The 22,298-nt window shown below is 41.2% G+C and overlaps 1 protein-coding gene across 13 annotated transcripts in view; it reads right to left on the bottom strand.

Moving 5' to 3' along the window:
* Nucleotides 1–16: 16 nt before the first annotated feature.
* The window catches only part of EP400 (E1A binding protein p400), a 47,782-nt gene continuing 25,500 nt past the window's right edge, over nucleotides 17–22,298 (bottom strand). For 2 of the 13 annotated variants that reach the window (XM_056504191.1, XM_056504201.1), the window contains 30 exons: nucleotides 21,981–22,148; nucleotides 20,742–20,833; nucleotides 19,779–20,077; nucleotides 19,172–19,374; nucleotides 18,904–19,073; nucleotides 18,489–18,685; nucleotides 17,874–17,985; nucleotides 17,234–17,377; nucleotides 16,765–16,923; nucleotides 16,447–16,530; nucleotides 15,750–15,881; nucleotides 15,585–15,629; nucleotides 15,324–15,477; nucleotides 14,662–14,900; nucleotides 13,980–14,153; nucleotides 13,688–13,735; nucleotides 12,538–12,674; nucleotides 11,969–12,025; nucleotides 11,769–11,847; nucleotides 10,997–11,197; nucleotides 9,948–9,993; nucleotides 9,747–9,856; nucleotides 7,778–7,982; nucleotides 7,138–7,301; nucleotides 6,565–6,771; nucleotides 6,081–6,276; nucleotides 5,658–5,788; nucleotides 5,071–5,238; nucleotides 4,253–4,330; nucleotides 17–2,489 (listed from right to left, as the gene is read on the bottom strand). In XM_056504191.1, the coding sequence (XP_056360166.1) occupies nucleotides 2,217–2,489; nucleotides 4,253–4,330; nucleotides 5,071–5,238; nucleotides 5,658–5,788; nucleotides 6,081–6,276; nucleotides 6,565–6,771; nucleotides 7,138–7,301; nucleotides 7,778–7,982; nucleotides 9,747–9,856; nucleotides 9,948–9,993; nucleotides 10,997–11,197; nucleotides 11,769–11,847; nucleotides 11,969–12,025; nucleotides 12,538–12,674; nucleotides 13,688–13,735; nucleotides 13,980–14,153; nucleotides 14,662–14,900; nucleotides 15,324–15,477; nucleotides 15,585–15,629; nucleotides 15,750–15,881; nucleotides 16,447–16,530; nucleotides 16,765–16,923; nucleotides 17,234–17,377; nucleotides 17,874–17,985; nucleotides 18,489–18,685; nucleotides 18,904–19,073; nucleotides 19,172–19,374; nucleotides 19,779–20,077; nucleotides 20,742–20,833; nucleotides 21,981–22,148 (4,472 nt within the window). In that variant the 3' untranslated portion in view covers nucleotides 17–2,216. The remainder of the gene's footprint in view (nucleotides 2,490–4,252; nucleotides 4,331–5,070; nucleotides 5,239–5,657; nucleotides 5,789–6,080; nucleotides 6,277–6,564; nucleotides 6,772–7,137; nucleotides 7,302–7,777; nucleotides 7,983–9,746; nucleotides 9,857–9,947; nucleotides 9,994–10,996; nucleotides 11,198–11,768; nucleotides 11,848–11,968; nucleotides 12,026–12,537; nucleotides 12,675–13,687; nucleotides 13,736–13,979; nucleotides 14,154–14,661; nucleotides 14,901–15,323; nucleotides 15,478–15,584; nucleotides 15,630–15,749; nucleotides 15,882–16,446; nucleotides 16,531–16,764; nucleotides 16,924–17,233; nucleotides 17,378–17,873; nucleotides 17,986–18,488; nucleotides 18,686–18,903; nucleotides 19,074–19,171; nucleotides 19,375–19,778; nucleotides 20,078–20,741; nucleotides 20,834–21,980; nucleotides 22,149–22,298) is intronic. The other 11 variants (XM_056504205.1, XM_056504204.1, XM_056504194.1 and 8 more) reach the window with 10 other exon arrangements.

Raw genomic sequence — 22,298 nt, 5'->3', positions numbered from 1 at the left:
CAGGGCGAGGCGGCCGTATAAAAATGTACACTTTATTACACCTTCAGGTAGGATACAGCACTATTCCTTATCATCCTACTGGGTCGAGTACAAATGTTCATCACTTATGTACAGGTTGACTTTCTAACACACTCCTGGGAGAAAGACACATCGAAAGGAAGAAAAAAAAATATTAGAAGGAAAACAAAAAGATAGGATGGTGACTTTTTATCTTTATCAACTGACCTAAACAAGAAACAATCGCCTCTTTAGACACCAAATCAGACCAGCACAACGACGCAGCCAACAGCTCTCCCACTGCTGGAACTGTTCCCCCCCACCCCGACTTTCATGCACATCATAAAAGCTAAACACTTAAAAGTAAAACTGGGGCTAACTAAGCAATATTTCTGGATGAGCGAGGCTATACTGTACACAGTGTCACTATCCATTACCACCGCATCTGCTTTGCATTTTAAACTACTACTGTCAGCAATGCCGGCTCCCTGGCTGGCCGTGAGGTTTAGGGGATGGCACACGCCAGGGCTTGGCAGGGTCAGGGGAATGCTACTGCAAAAACAGCTTTAAAAAAAACAACAAAATGCCCTTGTATTTGTAGACCAGAGGGTCCAAGAAAAAAAGTATGCAGGACAAAAGAGATATAAAATAAAAAAATCAGGAACGCTGCCTGAGCCAATGTTTATGTGTGTGATCTGAACAGAATTGGCTGTACCTATCCCAAGTAACACAGAGGAGCTGGCTGAGAATTCTTTCTTGTTTAAGCCATGTGCATTGCCAGGTACCAACAAGTGTGGACATACAGAGGTTAAAACAAAATATATGCTTTCCTTGCCCTTAAATAGGCTCCTTTCCTAAAAGAGTAAAAAGATCACAGAATGGAAAAATAATTTTAAAACCATCTCAGAAAAGGAATGTTGTAATTTGTCTGGATTTTACACGTTGTGCAGTTTTATGGCCAAAGTAAAATAAATCCCTTCAAGCCACCATGGGCTTTTTGATTCCTCACTCAGTGCTGTTTGCAAAGTCTGTTATTCATTGTAAGCAAGAAAAGTAAAGAAACCCCCCACAGTTCTATGCAGCTTTTTGCTTTTTTTTTTCTCCATAACAATAAGGCAAACTGATTTGGAGGAAGAGGCCACGCTCTATTCACATCCAAAATACCCACCTGAAGATACATTCATCGTTAGCTTTAGTAAAAGAATAGTACAAAAGTTAGATCTTACTCTTTACACAGTTGAAGAATTAAGTCTTAGATTTAATTTCACTATTCTCCCCTTCCCCCAGCCCCCCACCCCCAAGCTGAAAGCCGTGTAAAAAGTACTGAACATTTAAACATGTTGCGAGAGCAGAATGAGAGATTTATCAGCTGGAGATTTTTCGTGACAGAAGTCCCATGAGAAACAGCTATGGATCATCTGTTTAGCTGCATCTACTGAACAATTCTTTTACAAAAAAGAAATGGGCTACACTTTAATACACATCTACTATCAACACAGTATTTACTTAGCTCATGCCTAAAATATCCATTATTTTAAAGTGAAATATGGGAATGAGCACACAGATTGGGTGATTCAGTAAACTGTACACAAAAACTACTAACAAACATTTTAAAAGACTTACAAAAATGGAGAATGAAACCTTTTTTTTTTCCTTTTTAATTACATATACTTACAGGTTTTCACATTTATTGGCTAAACTTTGCAGGGAGCACTCCAAGCCTGTGTTAGATCTTCCAGGGGCATTTACCACAGGGAAGAACAACACAGAGCTTTAGTACAGATGGAAAATACTGTGCTGTATCAACCACACCTGGTTCTTAGTGTGGCCTCACTGTGGGTACTGAGCACACACTGAACATCAGCAAGGAGCAGGTGTGGTATTTCAACACAGATGGATTTTACTGACATTTATGGCAGATCACCATTTCACTTTTGAGAAGCTGGGCAGAATTTCAACCTAAATAATGCTTGCTTTATCTGGTTTGAATGAGCACAGAGAACACAGGCAGAATGCATCTTGTACAGAGTTTGAGTGCTAAACAACTGCTAATACACTGAAGTTACATGTGAGTTACATGTTTAAATGTTCACCAGCAAGAAACCTTCTGCTACAAAAAAAAAATATAGAGGTGTTTTTTCTTCATTTGGATGTTTGGAGTAGCTTCTCACTTGTCTCAGCAAACACAAAATACTGTGTTTCCCTGTTATTGCAATAGTTCAACTTGGTTTAGTAGGTGCCTTTAATCTGACAGTCGGTGTCCTCATTTGTACTTTTGCTTGCTGACTCTGGGCTTCAGGTGTTGCTGGTGTCTGGGCTGGGTTCTGTACACCTGGAGCCTGAACCTGGGGAGATGCTGTGGTCACCACCTGCTGCTGGATCAGCTTCTGCTGCACGACCTGAGCAGTAGCAGTGGTTGCAGGGATCACCTGAACCTGCTGTTGACCTGCTGTCGACTGAGAAAGGGTCACAGTTTGGGGCTGAGCTTGTACCTACACATCAGGATGAAAAGGCAATTACAAAATAGTTTGGCATTAAACTGAGCAGCTAATACATTTCTGCTTTACAGAAGGAATCCTACTTACTTAGGTATTTGCTCTCTTAACTGACAAACATCTCAGACAATGATTCTGGGAACACAGGCTCTGTGGTTTCCCTGAGAAACACCATTCTGTCACATTTTCTAGAGCCTTATAAATCAGAACTAAGAGCCAAGATGCCTGTAACTCAGGTCTCTGCAGTGCAAATCCAAGGACATGCCCTCAGATGCATTCAGAGGGCAGATGAAAGGTACAGAAACCCTACCAGACACACAGGAAAATTCCTGTACTGCAGAAGTGAAGGAGCAGGGAAAAGAACAGAGGGACAGCCAGAGGACTAAAGAGTTAAAATGCTGATTCTGCACCCATGTTGTGACAATAAATACAGCCACTGAGGCTTCCCACCAGCCTCTGCCATTACCCTTTCAGACTACAGCTGCCAGTCTCTATTGCCAATTTAGGAGAGAATAGTTTGGACTCCATCCAGACATCTAATTTTCATAGCTCTACCCCAGAGCAAGGGAGAAAAAAAATCAACATCTCCTTGTTCAGAGGACAAGGTAATGAAAATTGAGCAGCTTCAGCTGCCTTTGTCAGATGCAGAAGCCAAACAAAGCTACAAGGGCTTCTCCAGGGGAAAAATGAACTCTCGAATGACCCAAAAGGACTCCAGTGGGAAGCACTAAAAATGCAGATAAAAAGAATGCCACATACACACAAAGATCATAGTTTAAAAATACTTATCATGGCCTAAACCTACTGCCACTGAAGTCACTGGTGTACATGGGAGAGAAACTATTTGTCTTTTTGTCAAAGACTCCAACAGCCCCATCTTCACCATTGATGACTTTTGAAAATAATGTAGAAACTCCCCTTGACTACAGAGGGCAACTCAGTTTGTGCTGACTGATGAGGGTTCTACTTCTTGCTGTCTACTTTGTCCTTGAAGCATTCACATCTGAGGTGGTTATCAGACACCTTACACCACTTTATCACCACTTTGAGATAAGCAGTCACAGATTTTATTCTGCACTGTAAACTGTAGCAGATTAAGAACCAACTGGCCCAGATTTTTGTGCACCAAAGGCAAGAGCTTCATCCACCCTCCAAAGTGAAATCATTCCTGCCAATCAACTGCCTGAGTTATGCCTGTTGCTAATAATCTGGATGACATTGTTCTGAACAGTGTTAATGAAACTGCCTGGTCCTTAGGGGAGGAGAACCAAACCACCTGCCCTTCTGCCCGAGCCCTGTCTGCTACCAGCACACACACAGCTACCACAGCACTCTGCCTTTTACAGAGCCCTTGGCACAGCACTATGAACTGAAACAAAACAACTTCTAACCTTCAATTTGTCCTGATTTTTGTGGAAAAAGCTCAGATGGTGCTCATTAGTTCAATTATTTGCTATATTGACTATACATCACCAGAAACCAATTCCTAAAAATCCTTTCAGCTCTAGAAAACACCTTTAAAAATTTGTTTTTCAGCTTATCTACAGTGATGAACAAACATTGCTACACCTACAAAAGTTTTAGACCAGAGAATATACCTCAGCTGATTCAATATCAGACTTATTTTTACAGAAAGGCACTTGCTATATCCTTCAAAAATACTGCCTATGCCACACATAAGGTGAAAAATACATTCCAAGAAAATCAGATTCTCTAAAGGTCTTGTTTCTAGTGCTATATTCGACAAGAACAAAACCTACCTGTTGGGAAACTGAAACCATCTGCTGAATGTTGGCAACAGTAGCCTGTTGCTGGACCACTTGTGGGAGTTTTGCAACCTGTAGTGATGTGAAATAAAGAAAGATTGGATCAAAATAAAAAGCTGCTGATAGCAGCAAAATACCACATCTAGCAAAACTTCTACCAAGTGAAACCCTTCCCAAAGGCCTGCTCATGGTAAGTTGCAGCTTGGCATTTTCAGTGAAGCTGAATGTTTGGGAAATGTTTTAGACCCGTGAACTGAAGAACTTAGCTAGGGGAGGAAGAGAGATATTTTCAATTTTAACTACAACAGAGTAATTTCCTCCCTACTACCTATAAAATTGAGGGAATCATGAGAGTTCTAACAGGTCACATTATCTGGGAGACACTTTTGAAAGAGTAAAGCTTCTAACTCCTAATCCCCTTCTTTTTCCTCAGCTAGGCTGATCCAGTTATGCAGAAAATAAAATATGTGAGCTGTCACTCACTCTTGGCTGCCAGAGATTAGGCTGTGAGGCAGCACCAAAACAGGCAACACTCTGGCTGAATTTTCCTTAGTAATACAGTATGGAATCCCTTGCCTAATAAAAAGGAGTGACTCAATTATTTAATTCAAAGAGGCAAGGTGAACTTACAGCTTGTAGTTGCTCTGACCTGCTGTAAGGCCATAAAATCAGCACCAATGAATTTTATTAAAGAGTCAGTTTAAATGAATGTGTGACTAGAATTAAAATGAGTGGGTGCTGAATTCTACCTCACCTGTAGTCTTTACAATTCTCCAGTCCCAGTACAGTTTATAGGTGTAAACCTGTGTTACCTGTACCTGAATCTGGGCCTGCACTTGCTGGGTTCCACCTGGTTTCTGGGTTTGGGAAATTGGAGTTGTTAAGAACTGTGTTTTAATGGCAGGCTGTGTAGCATAAGTTACTTTTTGCTGCTGTGAAGTCTGCTGTTGGGTCTGGACTGTAACCTGTTGAGCATTTATCTGCACAAGAGAAAAAAAGGCATCAGTTACTACAAAAGATAAGTATATTTTAAAGAACAGGTATGTGGCAATATAAGATTAATTACATTTAATTACTGAAAAAAATTCTCCCAGGATTAGCAACAAAAAAATGAGCACTAGATGAAAGCCTTCATGCATTTACACAAGTATTCAGAATTAAAAGTATTTAATCAAAAGCTTCTCTCTTACACACAACAATACACACAGCACAAACTACCAAACAAGCAACCACTTCACAGAAAAAATGAAGCACCTGAGAACCTGTTCTCTCTAGATATACCTAAGATTCACCCCTAGAAATCCTGACTGACTCTTGAGGAGTGTCCTGGTCATCCAGAGCCAAAGCTTTACAGCCACAGAACCACTGCATAAGTTATTGGGAGAGCAGGCAATAGTACCTTTTGCTGCACAGTAGCTTGTCCCTGTGCAACCTGGGGCTGGATGGCTTTCTGCTGCTGTGCTGCTTGGTGGTGCTTGAGTTTTAGCAGCTGCTGGACATGCAGTGGCTGTGCAACTACTGTCTGGCCTCCTGAAAATTAAAGAAATAATTAGAACTGTAAGAGTCTTCAGTTTATTGCTTTGTCCCAGTAATCACAGCTTGCAAACACAGATTCTATATTTACAGACTTCTATATCTGCACAGCTTTGAGCAATAACAACCCACTGATTCTAATGGGAATAAGACACAATAACAATGGAGAAAATTTCTTATCTAAGGGCATTTTTGTTCCAACAATCCTTCCTCAAGAAAAAAATTGTCTATATTATAGGAGACTGCTATGGAATATAATTCTTCCTATTTCCAACTTCCACTCACATACCTGCTGCTTTCTGTGGCTGCCCAATGGCAACACTAATGCCTGCAACAGTCACAGGGAGTGTGGTGACTCCTGCAGATGACACAACAGCAGCTGGAACAGACACCACTGGAGGCTTTGCCAGAGCAACTTGTGCTGCTTGTGGAGTCTGGGCCTGGATCTGTCCTTGTGCTTGGAGCTGGGAAGCAGGAACACGAGTCTAAGCAGTAAGGAATGAAGATTATTGTACCAGCACAGAAAGATTTGCTGCATATAACAGGTGATTATAAAGTGATAGCTGTAAATGTTTCTAAATGTCATGGCTCCTGTACAGTGACACAATTCAGAGATGGTATCAATGTAAAGTTATTTATGTTACAGCTCTTCTCTCTGAACTGCCAGAGCAATGCAAAGGGCACTTGTGAGTGTGAATGATCAGTGCCCACTTCATTTAAACCAGCCAAGAGTGAGATGTTTGAGCCTTTTTGCCAAGCCAAAGCCAACTCACCAGGCGTGCCACCTGCAGGTTGGTGACCGTAGTGCCCGTCAGGACCGCGCCAGGACGAGGGGCTGTCACAGCAGTGAGCTGCTGGGTTTGCTGCTGCTGCTGCACTTGCACTTGTGCTGTTTGCTGCTGTGCCCCTTGCTGTGTCTGCTGTGCTGCCTGCTGCTGGGGGAGCTGCAGCTTCTGCTTCTGCAACTTGATCAGCTGCTCCTGCAAAAATCAAACACTTCCATCATTTCCAATGGTTTACATCATAGGAGAGAAACGGAGATGAATCTAAAGCTTAAACGGAGAACTATTCTGTACCAGACTAGAGCTAAGATCAAGTATCTAAAATGTAACTCTTTTACACAATGGCTTCCAGTGAGCAAAAGTTAGTGCTTTCCATGCTGCCCTACTCTATTATTGAAAGTGCTGTCAGACTCATTGCCTGCAGAAATAGCAGTAGGATGAAATTTAAGAGAAATAGAAATACATGTCACTCTAGCCCAAGAAAACAGGACACCGCACACACTGCTAAGGAAGCTCACAGAAATGAGAGCAATGTGCTACATTACTTCATGAGCATTTCCTCACCTGTGACAACTTCCCAACAGTTTTTATTTGAGCTGGAGACTGGGCTTGTGCCTGAGTCTGGATCTGTGGGACCTGCACCTGAGCAGCCTGCTGCTGCTGTTGCCTCAGAAGCTGGAAGTGAGCAGGGGTGATGGTTTTGCCTGACAGCTGGACTGTTGGTGTAGCTGTGAATAAAGAAAAACCAAAATGTTCAGATAAAAACATTTCCACGTTCAGATTAATTCATTTATTTTACCTGAGAAGTTAAATGCTTATTTTTCTACCCCTGCACACTTTCTGGATTTACTACATGTAAGAACACATTATCATGAGCATGATGTAAAGGCAGAGTAGATCATAAAATACGAGGGCCTTTATTCACAAAGTTTTTTAGTCAAAACAGTCAATTCTAATATTTTACTGCTAGATTGTTAATAATATTTTTAAATTGCAATGCCTACAGGCTAAGCTCTCTATTGCCATACTTTATCCAGAAATACCGGAGAAAAATAGAACCTGAGCACCAAAAATAAAGCAAGTTAAAAATCATAGCCCTGTTTAATTGTATCCCAGACTTCCAATATTGTGGAGCTGAGAATCTACAGGAACTCTGGTGCCAGAATTCACTAGTGGAAAAAGTCCCTGGAGACAGGATCATTACCTGGTGTAACCTGGGTCACCAAAGACCTGCTCTGGGTCTGCACAGGGGTGAGGTTGGTGGTGACCACGGCCGAGGCGGTGACGGAGGTGACGGCGCGCACGCCCTGCGTGGAGGCGATGGTGACCAGCTCGCTGCTGGCTGCGGGCGCCGCGGCCGCCCGGGGCTGGCTGTGAACCACCTGGGCAGTGGCACTGCCTCCTGAGCTCTGCAAAGGAACACAGCCTTACTGCTCCTCCTGAGCTCTGCAAGGGAGCACAGCCCTTACTGCTCCTCCTGAGCTCTGCAAGGGACACAGCCTTACTGCTCCTCCTGAGCTCTGCAAGGGAGCACAGCTCCTACTGCTCCTCCTGAGCTCTGCAAGGGAGCACAGCCTTACTGCTCCTCCTGAGCTCTGCAAGGGAACACAGCCCTTACTGCTCCCTCCTGAGCTCTGCAAGGGAACACAGCCTTACTGCTCCTCCTGAGCTCTGCAAGGGAGCACAGCCTTACTGCTCCTCCTGAGCTCTGCAAGGGAACACAGCCTTACTGCTCCTCCCGAGCTCTGCAAGGGAGCACAGCCCTTACTGCTCCTCCTGAGCTCTGCAAGGGAGCACAGCCCTTACTGCTCCTCCTGAGCTCTGCAAGGGAGCCCAGCCCTTACTGCTCCTCCCGAGCTCTGCAAGGGAGCACAGCCTTACTGCTCCTCCTGAGCTCTGCAAGGGAGCACAGCCCTTACTGCTCCTCCTGAGCTCTGCAAGGGAACACAGCCTTACTGCTCCCTTCTGAGCTCTGCAAGGGAACACAGCCTTACTGCTCCTCCCGAGCTCTGCAAGGGAGCACAGCCCTTACTGCTCCTCCTGAACTCTGCAAGGGAGCACAGCCCTTACTGCTCCTCCCGAGCTCTGCAAGGGACACAGCCCTTACTGCTCCCTTCTGAGCTCTGCAAGGGAGCACAGCCCTTACTGCTCCTCCTGAGCTCTGCAAGGGACACAGCCCTTACTGCTCCCTCCTGAGCTCTGCAAGGGAGCACAGCTCCTACTGCTCCTCCTGAGCTCTGCAAGGGAGCACAGCCCTTACTGCTCCCTCCTGAGCTCTGCAAGGGAGCACAGCCCTTACTGCTCCTCCCGAGCTCTGCAAGGGAGCACAGCTCCTACTGCTCCTCCTGAGCTCTGCAAGGGAGCACAGCCCTTACTGCTCCCTCCTGAGCTCTGGAAGGGAGCACAGCCTTACTGCTCCTCCTGAGCTCTGCAAGGGAACACAGCCTTACTGCTCCTCCTGAGCTCTGCAAGGGAACACAGCCTTACTGCTCCTCCCGAGCTCTGCAAGGGACACAGCCCTTACTGCTCCCTCCTGAGCTCTGGAAGGGAGCACAGCTCCTACTGCTCCCTCCTGAGCTCTGCAAGGGAACACAGCTCCTACTGCTCCTCCTGAGCTCTGCAAGGGAGCACAGCCCTTACTGCTCCCTCCCCACGCCGCTCACACTGCTATGGAACCTTCTGCAAGTGGAACTGCCTTCTAGGCAATTTTAAAAAATTGCAAAAGTAAGAAAGGCCCCAGATCTGTCTAACACATCTGTTTGGATGCATCTTAAAACCAGCATGCAGTTAAATCCTCTTCCAACAGGCTGATCACCAAACTGTTCACTCCATTATGGACAACTGATTTTAGTACCTTTCAGTATTTTGCTTTATCTTCCATAGCCTTAAACCATTAACATAAAGATCATAATTAATAAAGCACAAAACAGTTACAGGCTGAAAACATTAATGATGTAATACACTGCTTTTAGCAGCACTTGCCTATAAACTATTTTTAACAGTATTAAGCACTTTTTTTCTGATAAACCATCAGTGTTCTGATGTTGATAAAGAACCCCAAGATGCACATGGCATTTGCAAGAAGCAGAATTTCTAACAACATGGAAAGCTATGCTGATAAAACATGCAACCCAGTGTGTCCAGGGACACAACTAGTGACAACATCTACTCACAGTCAGCGTCCCAGGTATAACAGGTGAGGCCAGACGTTTATTGATGGGCTGGAAAGTAGCAGCAGGGACCCCAGCAACAGTGTTCACAATCACATTTCCACTCACTGTAGCTGAAAGCAAGCCAGGATTACATGTGAGATTCTGAAAGTGAAAATCCCAGTGTCCCATCACCTCCTATGCACAATTATAAAGTCTCCTTACCAGTCTGGATGCTCGTCCCTGTCACCGCTGTTTTGATGGTGCCTGCCTAATTAGAAGACAATTAAGGTAACAGTTCAGAAAATCAATAAAAGAAAACTGAGCATTGCTTAACACAATGCTGTACTCCAGAAGTGACAAAATAAGAAAAATGAAATGGAACACAGAGATTTCTGCCATTGATCATTGACTCTACAGATCACTAATAACTAATGCATACATGTGTCAGGATTCTGCCTCACTAATGAGCAATTGTAGACCAGCCAAGTGTGTGGTAAACCCTGGTCACTGGATATCCCTGTTAGCAGAAGAAGGGAGCAATACCTTACTCTGGCACACCACAGACAACCACTCATACAGGAACATCACTGAGCACTTCATACACAGCAATGCTTGTGGGTCAGAACACATCCTCTGTGTCCTTCTGCAAAAGATATTGTATTCTTGCTCTTCAACAAGGAAAATAAATCCACCACTGCCTACACATATTACTATGCAAACTGGATTAGCTCTAAATATAAAAGCCACAGACCAGTCATCAGACTCATTCAGACTCTAGATTTAGGGAAGACATGAAAACTGCACAGATTTACACTAAAAGTATCATGGTACTTCCTGCAGGATGCATCTTTTCACTTGCCTTGCAAAGGTTAATGAATCTTTGGTTTTTAAGTTCTGAGTATTTCTTACAGCTACATTCTCTTTTATTCTCTGTATTCTGCAAGTTCTCTGTACAAATACTTCTTTTTGACCATGTACATCCATTCATTCAGACTTCATTAAATGAAAGTCTAAAGTAAAAAAGGAAAAACCATCTTTGCATGGTGTTTTTCCACCTCAGAATGCCAAGACCTGTCGCTACAATGGTATGAATAGTCTTAACAAATCAGGGAATCTGATGATACCCAGCATAACCAGGGAAAGCAAACAAGAAAAAATACATTTGATCTCACTAATACTGACCTAAAATTCTCCTTCCAGAGAAAACACGACACAAACACAGGACACACAGAAGAACTGAAGTTACTACATCAGAACTCTCCCTTTCTTACCAATACTGCTGTGTTGGCCACAGTAGTGACTGCAGTCTGCACCACTGCCTGTGGCTGCTGAACTACCTGTGCCTGAGCCTGTGCTTGTGGCTGGGCCTGGGCCTGCTGCACGGGGGGCTGCTGGGGGGGCTGCTGGCCAGCCTGGGGCTGCTGGGGCTGGGGGCCCGTCTGCTGCTGGGCCCTCTGCTGCTCCGCCAGCGCCTGCAAAGCAAGGGGCACCTTCAGCCTTCAAGCATGGAACAAGCAACATGTGGTTGGTTTGGAAACAAAATAAAGCAACAGACAAAATTTCTTTATTTCTATCCAAAAAACCCCTTTAATTCCAACCAGAGACAGCCCACAGAGCTGCCTTTGCTTTCCAAGTCCAGGTTACACAGCCTGACTCATTTCAAACTACAAGCTTTTCTCATGGTTTTATGGCTTAGAGCATAGCACAACAAGCAACTTAATATCCACAAGAAAGGACAAGTAGCTCTTACTGAATAATATAAGAAATGAGGCTACAGAATGGTCAAGAATTAAATGAGATTTTTACACATTTTAGTATCTTTTGCAAAAACATGCTCCTCATTGTTTAAGGGGTCTGAGTGTGACAAGAGGCCCAAGGAAAGGGCCTTGGTTATCTAAACCCCTGTACATGAACAACGTGCAGCTGCTCGTAACATCCACTGTACTGCCATATTCTCCCAGGAGGCAGCTTTGCTGGTACCTCATCTGCTGCCTGATTTTTTAATTACTGCAGTCATTTGTGCAGCAGAGATGGGGACCATACCTTTTTCTCTTTGGCAATGCGCTCTGCTCGGAGGGATGCGACTTGAATCGGAGGGAGGGGCTTATCATAGTTGATTCCACTAGAAACAATAATAAGACAAAACACACAACATTTAGAAATAACTGAAACCTAAAAAAAAAGGAAAAGAAAAAAGAGCACTTTTATGCAATTTATAAGCCTTCAAGACAGAGAGTGCTCACCTTTCTGCAAGCACTGATGCATGCTTTGGATTCTTCTGGAAAGGATTCATGCCAAGCCTGAAATTGAGCAAAACTGTATTACTGGAGACAGAAAAACCTTAAAAACATTATTTCATTTCACATATTTTAGCATATAATACTCCATTTTTGTTAAGTGTCCATGATATTCCCACCACCGGAGCCTGCATACACACTGACATTTAAGAAAGACTCAGAGTAAATAATAAATAAATACAAAAAAAAACTGTAGAAAGATACACAGAAAAGAATGTACTACTAAACAGCATAGAAAGCAAATTGTTTACAATTCAGGCAAATGGATAGATATAAAGTCAATAAAAAAAAACCCCAAATGAGTGCAGTTCTGCTCTTAATGACAAAGAGCAAATTTCAGCAGTAAGACCCAAACACATGAAATATGAAGATTTTTCCAATAACACAGAACACACTGAGAGAAATCAAGAACAGAGAAACAGCCTGTAGAATAACTCTGGGTCTCGAGAGCCACTTAAAACAGTTTCCAGGAGATTTGTGGTGACAGGGGATCAAATGATCCCAGATAAACTTACAGAGGTTTGATAGGTGGACTTCTTTTCCCTGCAATCATTTTCATCATCTCAAAATGATTAGTATAAAGCTGTGTGTGGGTTGCACCCTCATCCTGAGCATAGATCTGATTGGTACGAAGTGGGCGACTGTTTTTAGTCTAAAAAGAGAAAACAAACCAACTTTCAATTGCAAACTCACCCAGCAGGGCATTTTGTCTATGTTTAAACACAAGGCGCGCTCGTAGATTATTTAAAAACACTCTCCAACATATCTATCACAGACTGGTTCCTGCCTCGTGCCACTGATAACTTACTGTCACACAAAACTCTATGGGAAATGTATAAAGAAAGAGCAAAATAAGGAGCAGTTCTCACGGTCACACTGGCATCAGCACTTGGGGACATACAAAATGGCAAACTCTAATTTGAGAAAGAATCTTTGCTTTAGTTTAGATTTTGTAAGTTTAATTCATTACCCAAACCAAGAGCCCATTAGTTTATAGTTATGCATAGCGCACACATAAGATAATAAAACAAAACCATCACTGCACTGCTCTCCCAACAAAGCTAGGTTAACATCCACACACCATGCCAGTCTAACATTTGGCTTCTCCTAAGCAGAAACTGCCAGCCAGGGACAAACCTCCTTAGTAGTCACAGAATGGGACTACAGCCAGAAGTTCTGGATTCTCCACCCAACTCTGTCACTAAATTGCTGTGTGGTTTGGAAGAAGGTGTTCACAGTCATGGAATTTGTTTGTGTTTCTGAAGCATCCTATCATCCTCATTTACTAAAAGGTCTTTCAGGCATCAAATTCACTATGCATTTGTAATCCACTTAGACTCTAGCATGAAGTTCATTCTTACAGATCTTAAATATCCTCAGGATAAGATACATGGTGGTGATTTGGTGGAAAAATGCCAACTACAGTTTAAGTGAAATCACAAACTTCTTGCATGATCTAAAATTTATCTATCAAATCCAAAAGCTGAAGTCTGGTGTCAATCCACTGTATCAACAAAGAAAGGAAAAATAAATTTGGAATTTTAATTGATGTTTCAGAACTCAAGTAACACTCAACATGGATCTCATATGAATTATCTGCCCACCTCCATTGCTGCTAAATACCACAGTGTCTAGATTTGATTTTGAAAGAATACCAATGCACACCTTATAAATACTTTTTGTCTTCTTTTTAGGATTAGCTTCGTACATTAGCTGTAAAATAAGAAGGAAAGTTAGATGATCTTTTGCGGAAGATTTTGTTCAGGTGCTTTTTCTTTTCAAAGAAATCACATAAAATAAGTGGAAATCCTGATGAGAATAATTTAAAAAGATCTTTTTAAAGTTATTTATTTACACTGTTGAAACGTTTAACAAAAAACAAGTGTTTATGGAGATAAGGAAAAAAAACTCTACAACTTAAGGTAAAAAAAAGATGCATCATTGCACGTGAACTCACCTTTCCTTCCTCCCGGGGGATTATGACATTCTCGTAGCGGTTGCGGCACTGCTTGGGCGAGCGATAGACTCTGCTGCAGGAGTTTACAACATCACTGACCAGGTCCCAGTTGGGAGTGTGTGCTGGTGACACAACAGCAAGGTTTAAAGGAAGCTCCAGCAGCTGCTTCACTGCCTGCAACAGAGAAAGGTACAAATGCATCAGGTGACAAGTCGTTGTCATTTTCCAAACCTTCCCTTACCTGTGTGTGCCCAGACACCATTGCTACAGTGGGACAGCTCAGGGCTCTGTGCTCAGCTACAGTCACAGAGAATAAACAAGCATGAAGTGCCTTAATGCTGACTGATGTGCAGGAAAACAGCTGGAGATTGGTATAAGAGGGACAAAGAGCTGCTACTCAAGCACTGCTCTCCCCCCAAAGGTGGGAAGAACCTTAGCTCCATTACCCAGTGTCCAGGCAGCACAATTAATCTGAATAATAGTAAGCAGCTTCTGAAACAATAGGGCTTAATTATACATTTTGTAGTTTAGCCTTTAATTTCTCCTTAGAGGAGCACAAATGACAGGCAATCTGTTCTGAGTTACAACAGCAAAATGCCATTAAAAATTAGAAATAACCTTGAAGAGATAAAGTGCAGGAATAAAACCAGAATGACAGAAAAAGCTGCAGATGTCATCTGACCTGCAGAAGTGCCCAGTCTTCGCTGATCAACCACTCTGGATTGTCCTGTCCAGCCTCAGTAGCAGGTTTGACAAGAGTTGGCAAAGGCTTTGCAAACTGTGTCTGTTGTTTCAACAAGATGTTCTTCTTCTGCTCTTTTCCCTCTCGGCGCATTTTCAACATTCCTGGAGTTGCTCGATCAAAGAGTGAACGAGGTGGGATAACTGTCTCCCCATGACGTTGCTTCTTCTTTCTACCTGCTGTTAAGATAAAAAAGAAAACATTATTGGTAATACTGTCATTCTTTGACTCCTCTGTCTACAGCTGCAAAAAGCTCATACATGTACAGAGTACTCCCCACTGCCTCTGAAAAGCACAGCCAGGAACTGAACAGAGCCTGTTATAAAGTAGGACCAGTCCTGTCCTAACTGACAAAGTAGAATGTCTGCTTTCTAAAACTGTCCTTTTAAGAACATCTTTATGTCTAAAGAGAAGACCCACTATAAGAACTGGGTCTTCCAGTGATTCTACTGCTTCAAGGCCATGGTGAGTCAAGAATTTTCATCCCTTCAAACATGCAAATTTGATCTTTACTGGACCAGACATATAGGAGGTATGAAAATCCCCTGATTTTTTTAAACTTTCATCAATAAATCTCAGAACAGTTTTGAGCATGCACTCACCAGAGGGATCTGTTTTGTGTCGTTTACGCTCCTTCCTCACATACACTGGAGGCAGTTTTGACTCTGGAATAGGGGTGGTATCATACATCAGGCACATAACAGAATCTATGTAGATATCATTGTCATCCTGAGGTGGAGTAGGAGGAGTCCAGAGCTGCACAGAATAAAGTTTGTAATTACTGCAATGTTAACTCTCCACTGATCTTTACGTTTCATAAAATAAAAAGCCTGCTTAGGCTGCCTGGTGTTACTTTTACTTACTGGCATAATTTCAGTTTGTCCATCTGGACCTTCATAGACATATTCCTACACAGCAAAAAGAGAACATAATTTAAATGCTCCAACTGAAACCTGAAGAGTAAAGGTATTCTCAGAGTAACTACTAAGAAACAACTATTTAGAAAAACAAGACTAATCAGCAATTACTTTGTTGTACGCATCCTCCCGAGTGTAAGTCAGAAGTTCCTCTTCATCATCCCAAAGCATTTTTTGCTCTCTTTCCTTTAACTCCTTCATATGCTGGACTTCCCAGGCTTTCTTTGCAGTTTTCAGCTCCATCTAGATTAAAGTCAGACTCCTTAGAAACGTTATACAGTAACAGACACTGGATTAGAAGCCATCAATTTGTAATTTTATGGATAAATGCCTTGAACTTTGACATTTTCAGACACAGGAATCTTATAGCAATTTCTTAACAGATACTTTCACAATCATTTAGAAGACATTTCTTGGTCTTTGTTGAGAGTTTTTAAACCATCAAGATAAAGCAATCAAAGAATTTCAGTTAAACAATGAAGACAACCAGAACACAGGCTCACTGAAATTAATGAAATTTTTTCCCCTGCTATCAATGGAGTACAACAAATATTTGCTGAGCCAGGCTGAAAGCAATTCCCATCTTATAAAAAAGAAATTAAGAACTGACAGCTGCTTAACCCAGAGAATCCCAAAATAATGAGCTTTCTCTACGACAGTATGCTGCTCATAAGGTATAGTAAAAAAAAAAATCTTACAAGAGCCTACACTATATTCCATATCGTTAAAGAAACTTCCATTTTATATTGAAAATATAATAAATGTTGTTCTGGGACAGAATAACATGCAAAAGAAAGATTTGTTTTACCTCACTTAACCGTGGCTCATTGTCATCAACTGAACCGTGGAAGAGCTCCAGATAATTCAAAGCATACTTCTCAATTGGAGTCAGCTGAGGGAAGCATCAAAGGGAAGAAAATGTTACTTTGAGGATAATAAAAGAAATGTTACATGAAGTATCAAAGCTCTCCTCAAAACTCATCTTAACATTTTAAATCAGCGGGAGATCTCCTTTCCATTTAATGGGAGAAACAACAGAGTTGCTTTAAGGTCAGACTGCAAAGAAATTTAAACATTTGAACAAAACATTTCTTTTTAGCCAGATATTCAAGGGAAGTCATGGTACCTGATCCACAACAGCAACTAACTCCTGCAGCTGTGAGGGTTCTTCATTGTATTTTGTCTCACAGAGCTCTGAGATTAAAGGTTCAATGCTTGACTCAGATCCTATTTCTTGTATCTGATCATTTGACTCTTCATCCTCCCGTTCAATGCTGTTGAGGGCCTTTCAGAGAGATACATTTTAAAAATAATTAAAACTTCAAAAATATGGAAAGAAACTCCATAAGGAGTTCACTGAAATGCAACACAAATTTCTGGAGTAAGTCTCTCCTGCTGCAGGAAGAGAAACAGTCCCAGAAATTAAAAAACTTGTTTTGGACTTTTGGAAGTTTTGTCACAAGGCAAATGACAAAAGAGCATTAAAACTACCAAAAAACCAGACTGACAGAATTTACCCCAATAATATGGGATGAGTTAGCTGTTTAATATTAATGTTGCACATCTGTATTTTTAATGTGTGTGTTAATCATTACCTCTATGAATGGTCTTGCAACTTTAGGTGAAATATTTTCTGCTGGAGACGGCTCTTGAGAAAGTACTACAAATTCTTCTGCTTTCACTCTAAATCCAGAATCCTCCATAGGAGAATGAACCTCAAACAATTCCTGAATTGTTTGCTTGGTAAATAGAAGGAAAAAAGAGAAATACACTCAGTTTTTGTGAGTATTCTGGTTTTTTATATATCAGGAGTGCCAGCTGGGATAGTCTGGCTTCACCACCACCATCCCTTCCTCATGTATCTTCAGAGCAGCAATTCAAAGCCTATTTCTCCAAAAATCCAAACCTATTTCACATTTTTAAAGCTGTTGAGACTTTCACCCTTACAAGCTCTGCAAAATTTTGCAGCAGGGTGAAGAAACAACAATATATCAAGTCATGGGTGATGCCTGTGCATCACTATGCAAATAGCAGAACAAAACAGATGGACAACATTTGAAAGAATGTGGCCCCAACACTGAGAGTTCAAGCAATCATGAAATCCAATATGCTTTCTTATTAATTCTAGCCCAGACAGACTTCTACTAAACTGCTATTAAACACTCCAACACAGATGCTTGAATTCATTAAACACTGCAACATGGGTGGTTCAATGCATTCTGAATATTAACTTACCTGTGTTAAAAAGGCCATTGAATAGTCATTTCCCTGAGCAGCTACTTCTCTGATCAAGTCCTTCGTGCCATTTTTCAAAAGTTTTTCTTCTACAGAATTACCACTGACAAGCCTAAAAAAAATAGAAAAAAAGGTAGAAATCTGGTAAGTCATTTCCAAACCAGCTTTTAGAAACAAAAAGGCAAACTGTCCTTAGAGAATACCACTAAACACTTAAAATGTGGTGGTATGTGGGAGTTTCTTAGTTATGGTACAGGCCCAGAAAAAAACACACTACCACCTCTACATTAGAGCTTTCTTTTAATAATTTATGTAATTTAAAAACAAAAACAAAACAACAAAAAAAGAAAAACCAAAACTCCATCAACAATAAAAAGGATTCCTTAAAAAATTCCATGTACACAACAGACAAAACCCATGCAGGTATGATCAATTTATTACATTTGGTGTTAAACCCCCCACACTTTTTCATAGGATATCCTGGCATCTTTTTTATTGAAGGCAGGTGGTTTTCAGTACTGTTTCTATTTTATTCCAGATCACACAGGGCAGCTCTATCTGAACTAACCTCACATTAAAACATGTTAAAGAGCAGCTGTTGACTGTCACCATCACCTGTATATATGGATATCTTTACATCTTCCAATTCTGTCACACCATTCCTGAGCTTTAGCATCCATCACTGGGTTCAGATCATTGTCATAGAACACAACAGTGTCTGCCTCGACAAGATTGACTCCCGTGGAACGGCTGTGAGAGGAGAGGATGGCACAGAAAATGCGCTTGTCTCTGTTGAAAATTTTCATCAGCTCCTACATAAACAGAATAAAAGCAAGGAGTAAATAAACCATACACCAAAATAAAATGCCAAACCAAATTCATTATAGCCTTATAAAAAAATGGATAAAAACACATCAAGTGTTTCAAACTGAGTACAAAACGAGGCACAACTCCTTTCCCTGCTGTAGTGTATAAAAGCCTGGGCAGCACATGTTGCTTGACCAGTGGGCAGCTGGTAGGGCACACCTACCTGCCGTTGCTCCTGGTTGGCATATTCATCAATCCTCACAAAGGTGAGGAAATGGAAATTCAGGAACAACTCCAGTATGTCCAGCATCAGAATCATCTGTGACAAAATCAGCACACGGCGCCCTTCAGATTTCAACTTCTGAAGCAAGACAGCAAGAGCTTCTAATTTTCCTACAATTCAAACAGAAAAACCAAAAATAGTTTTATCTAGAAATTCCATTCAAGTGATAGAGGAAATGACTGAAATCTTGTCAGTAAATGTCCTTTACCTGAGTCATACTGCACCAGCCTGAGGTCAGGGAACTGCAGCAATTGAGGAGTTGTGAGCTGCTGTAACTGATGCAGGTGTGGAGCTGCCTTCTGCCTCAGGCTATGCTTAAGGAGTTTCAGCCTGTGACTGTATGAAGGGGGAGGATTTGCTACATAGAAACATGGGGGAGCAGCAACTGCAGCTGGCAACACGAAGAGAGCCCTGTGAAAAGCATCAAAACAAGGCAATACCGATTTTAAAAGCTACACACAAAATGATCATCAGTAATCAATAGGCACAGCAATAAAAGTCAGTCTTGGTTAAACTAGCTTCTGCCTGCATTTCTGGGTTTTAACTCTTGTTAGTTGGGTCCAAGTGGTACCTATTTAAGTAAATCCAAAGCATAAGAATACCTAAGTATGGTCACTTGGGCTTGAAAGTAGGAAAGAAGCACTGAAAACATTTATAAAGATCCAAAGGAAACAGAAGTGTCTTATTTTTACTTACATGCTGCACACCATTTACTGCTAAATAAACCAGTCTAAACCAAATTAGCTCATCAACAGAAACAAGGTATTAAGCCTTTTAGAAAAGTGTAAAGGCTTGTTAGCAGAGTCACACATTACCTGTTAACAAGATCCTTTAGAGATTCCTGCTGCTGAATCAAAGCCAGGATCATTTCCCGCAAGGGGTTACTGGGGCCTCCGCAGGCACTTGAGGAAAGGCAGCAGTTGACAAAGCCAGCCCACCTCCAGCTGTTGCCCTCACTGGAAGGCAGCTGGGGGGCCTTCCTGTGCCCAGCCAGGGAGCAAGCACTCAGCACGTCCCGGCCGTACACCGGCGCGCGCCAGCAGCGCCGCTCGTTGCCGCTGAAGATCCGGTCCAGGCGCTCCTTCAGGAGCCGGTTCTTCTCCTCGTACGTCTCCTTTGCCAAGAGAAGGTGAATGAAAACCACATTTGCTGCTCAGCACAATAAATGAGGGGTTTGAGGTTCTTTAGAATGAAATTATCAGGGTCAGAGTATAGATCTTAAAGTAGAACTACTACTTAGACCAGTTCCTAAAGATATACACTTCAGATAAAATCTAAAGACTACAGCTGAATGTGAATTCAGCTCATAATAAAGAGTCAATTCTACCTTAGTTTAGTACTTATTGCTTTTTAAAAGCACATTTTCATAGCTTTTGATATATTCTTAATGTTTTCCAATGCTTTGTAGGTTGTTTGAGTATCTTTTCTAAAAACTTAAGATTAGTAATCATAAAAAATTGCCAAATTGTCATTGTGATCAAAACACAAAAATAACACGACTTTATTTTTGCATTACTACATAATTAAAATATATTACAGTTACAAGAAAGCTGTCAGCTGCTTTTATACACCAGATTATTTTATCTATGGATTACAAATGCGAATGCATCAGATCTGCCACCCTAAAACATAGACAGAAGTTGGGATATTTACCTACTCTGTAATCATCAAAGTTCCTAATTAATTCCAGCTTTGTAAAGTATAGCTTTCAACTATTACACAGACTTAATACTGAATCTGAAAAGCTGTGTTTCCACAAGAAAATAAAAATTGAGTACCTGTGACTGTCCATGCAAAGGTGCTGGTTTTAACACTGCTCCCATGTCACCAGATGGCAAATTAGTAACTGTAGCTCTACCTGGAATACAAACTGAGGATAAACCTTGTGTTTATATATTTATTCATCTGAAAATTGGTCTCTATTATTTTCAACAAGAAGACATTTCATAGTTGTAACACATCATTACTGCAGACAAATTTTTAGTCTAAATGTCCACTGAGTATTGCAAATTTGTGCTTTTTCATGCATCAGATCTCTGACATATATTTACACTAATTGTTCTCACAAAAATCCAAGATAGATCAATGGAATTTTACTTTGTACAAAGCAAAGTGCAGTGCTCCATTTAGACTTTATTCAAAATATAATGTATGGTGCAATACACATTGACATTTAGAAAATGTTATTATGAACACAATAGAAAATAGAAAATGTTCTAGTTCAGGAAAAGATTGCTTTAACTTGTTTTGAGCAAATCATCTAAGATTTTTCAGAAAACACATCGAGTCTATCTACAAATTGGTGAAATCATATGATGGAATCTCAGTAACATTCTTGTGATTTGAACTGTTAGCAGATGATTACCCAGACAGTTAACTACAGTGTGTAAGAACATCACACCATTTTGAAGGAATGGTTTTTTATATCCCAAGAAAATTACACCAGATGGCAATTTTCAGGGAATTAACTCCTAGTGTTATATTTATCTTCATTTAATAATCTGCTATTTTGTTATAAATTCATTCTTTTCTCCATTATTTTTGGTTGTGTTTTTAAGCAAGGAAATTATCACTTTTACAGCTAGGCACGAAATACCTAAGCAACATTTGAAGAGGGAAAACTGTAGTTTGAAAGCAAAATCAATGTGGAAAAATGGAGAGAACCACTGGACATTCTCTGCAGTATAAAAAGTTACCACATTTTTCCTTGCAAAAATGAACAAAGTATTTAAAATTTAGTTCTTCCGGAAAAAAAAAAAAAAATTGACCAAAGGCAAAACTGGTAAAAAAAAAAAAAATCTGTAATTAAGTTACACGCTCTCACAAGTTTGAATCAAAAATTTTCTTACAACTTTTGTACACACCAGGTAAAAACTGGAAGGATCTGCCTCATAGTTTACCCACTTCTGAGCTCAACTTGCAGAATAGTGATCTGCAACAATTTGGAGTTATATATGAATGTGATTTTAGCAACTGAATATTTCAACAGAGACATTTCTTCAGGCTGGAAAACCCACCTTGCTGTGTGACTGCAGTGGAAGTTGGGACACCTGCCTGGTGCTGGTTTCCTAAAGCATTCAGGGCATTCTGCACAGTTCCTGCTTGGGAAACCGTCTGCATGACCACGGGGCCCTGAGGCCTCAGGTACTGCTGCCCAGGGGCTGACACAATCTGAAGGACACTTCCTGCAGTGGAGGATTTTAACACACATTAGGGTGGAAAAGAATTAGTGTTCTCTAGCAAAATCTATTACTATTGCATGCTGATCATTACTGCTTCAAACTATGTTAAATTCTACCAGGCACGTTCATTACACCAATCTGCCAAAATAAGTG

The sequence above is a fragment of the Oenanthe melanoleuca genome, chromosome 15 (assembly GCF_029582105.1).
Source record: "Oenanthe melanoleuca isolate GR-GAL-2019-014 chromosome 15, OMel1.0, whole genome shotgun sequence".
Lineage (NCBI taxonomy): Eukaryota > Metazoa > Chordata > Aves > Passeriformes > Muscicapidae > Oenanthe > Oenanthe melanoleuca.
This window is presented reverse-complemented; position numbering and strand designations above follow the sequence as displayed.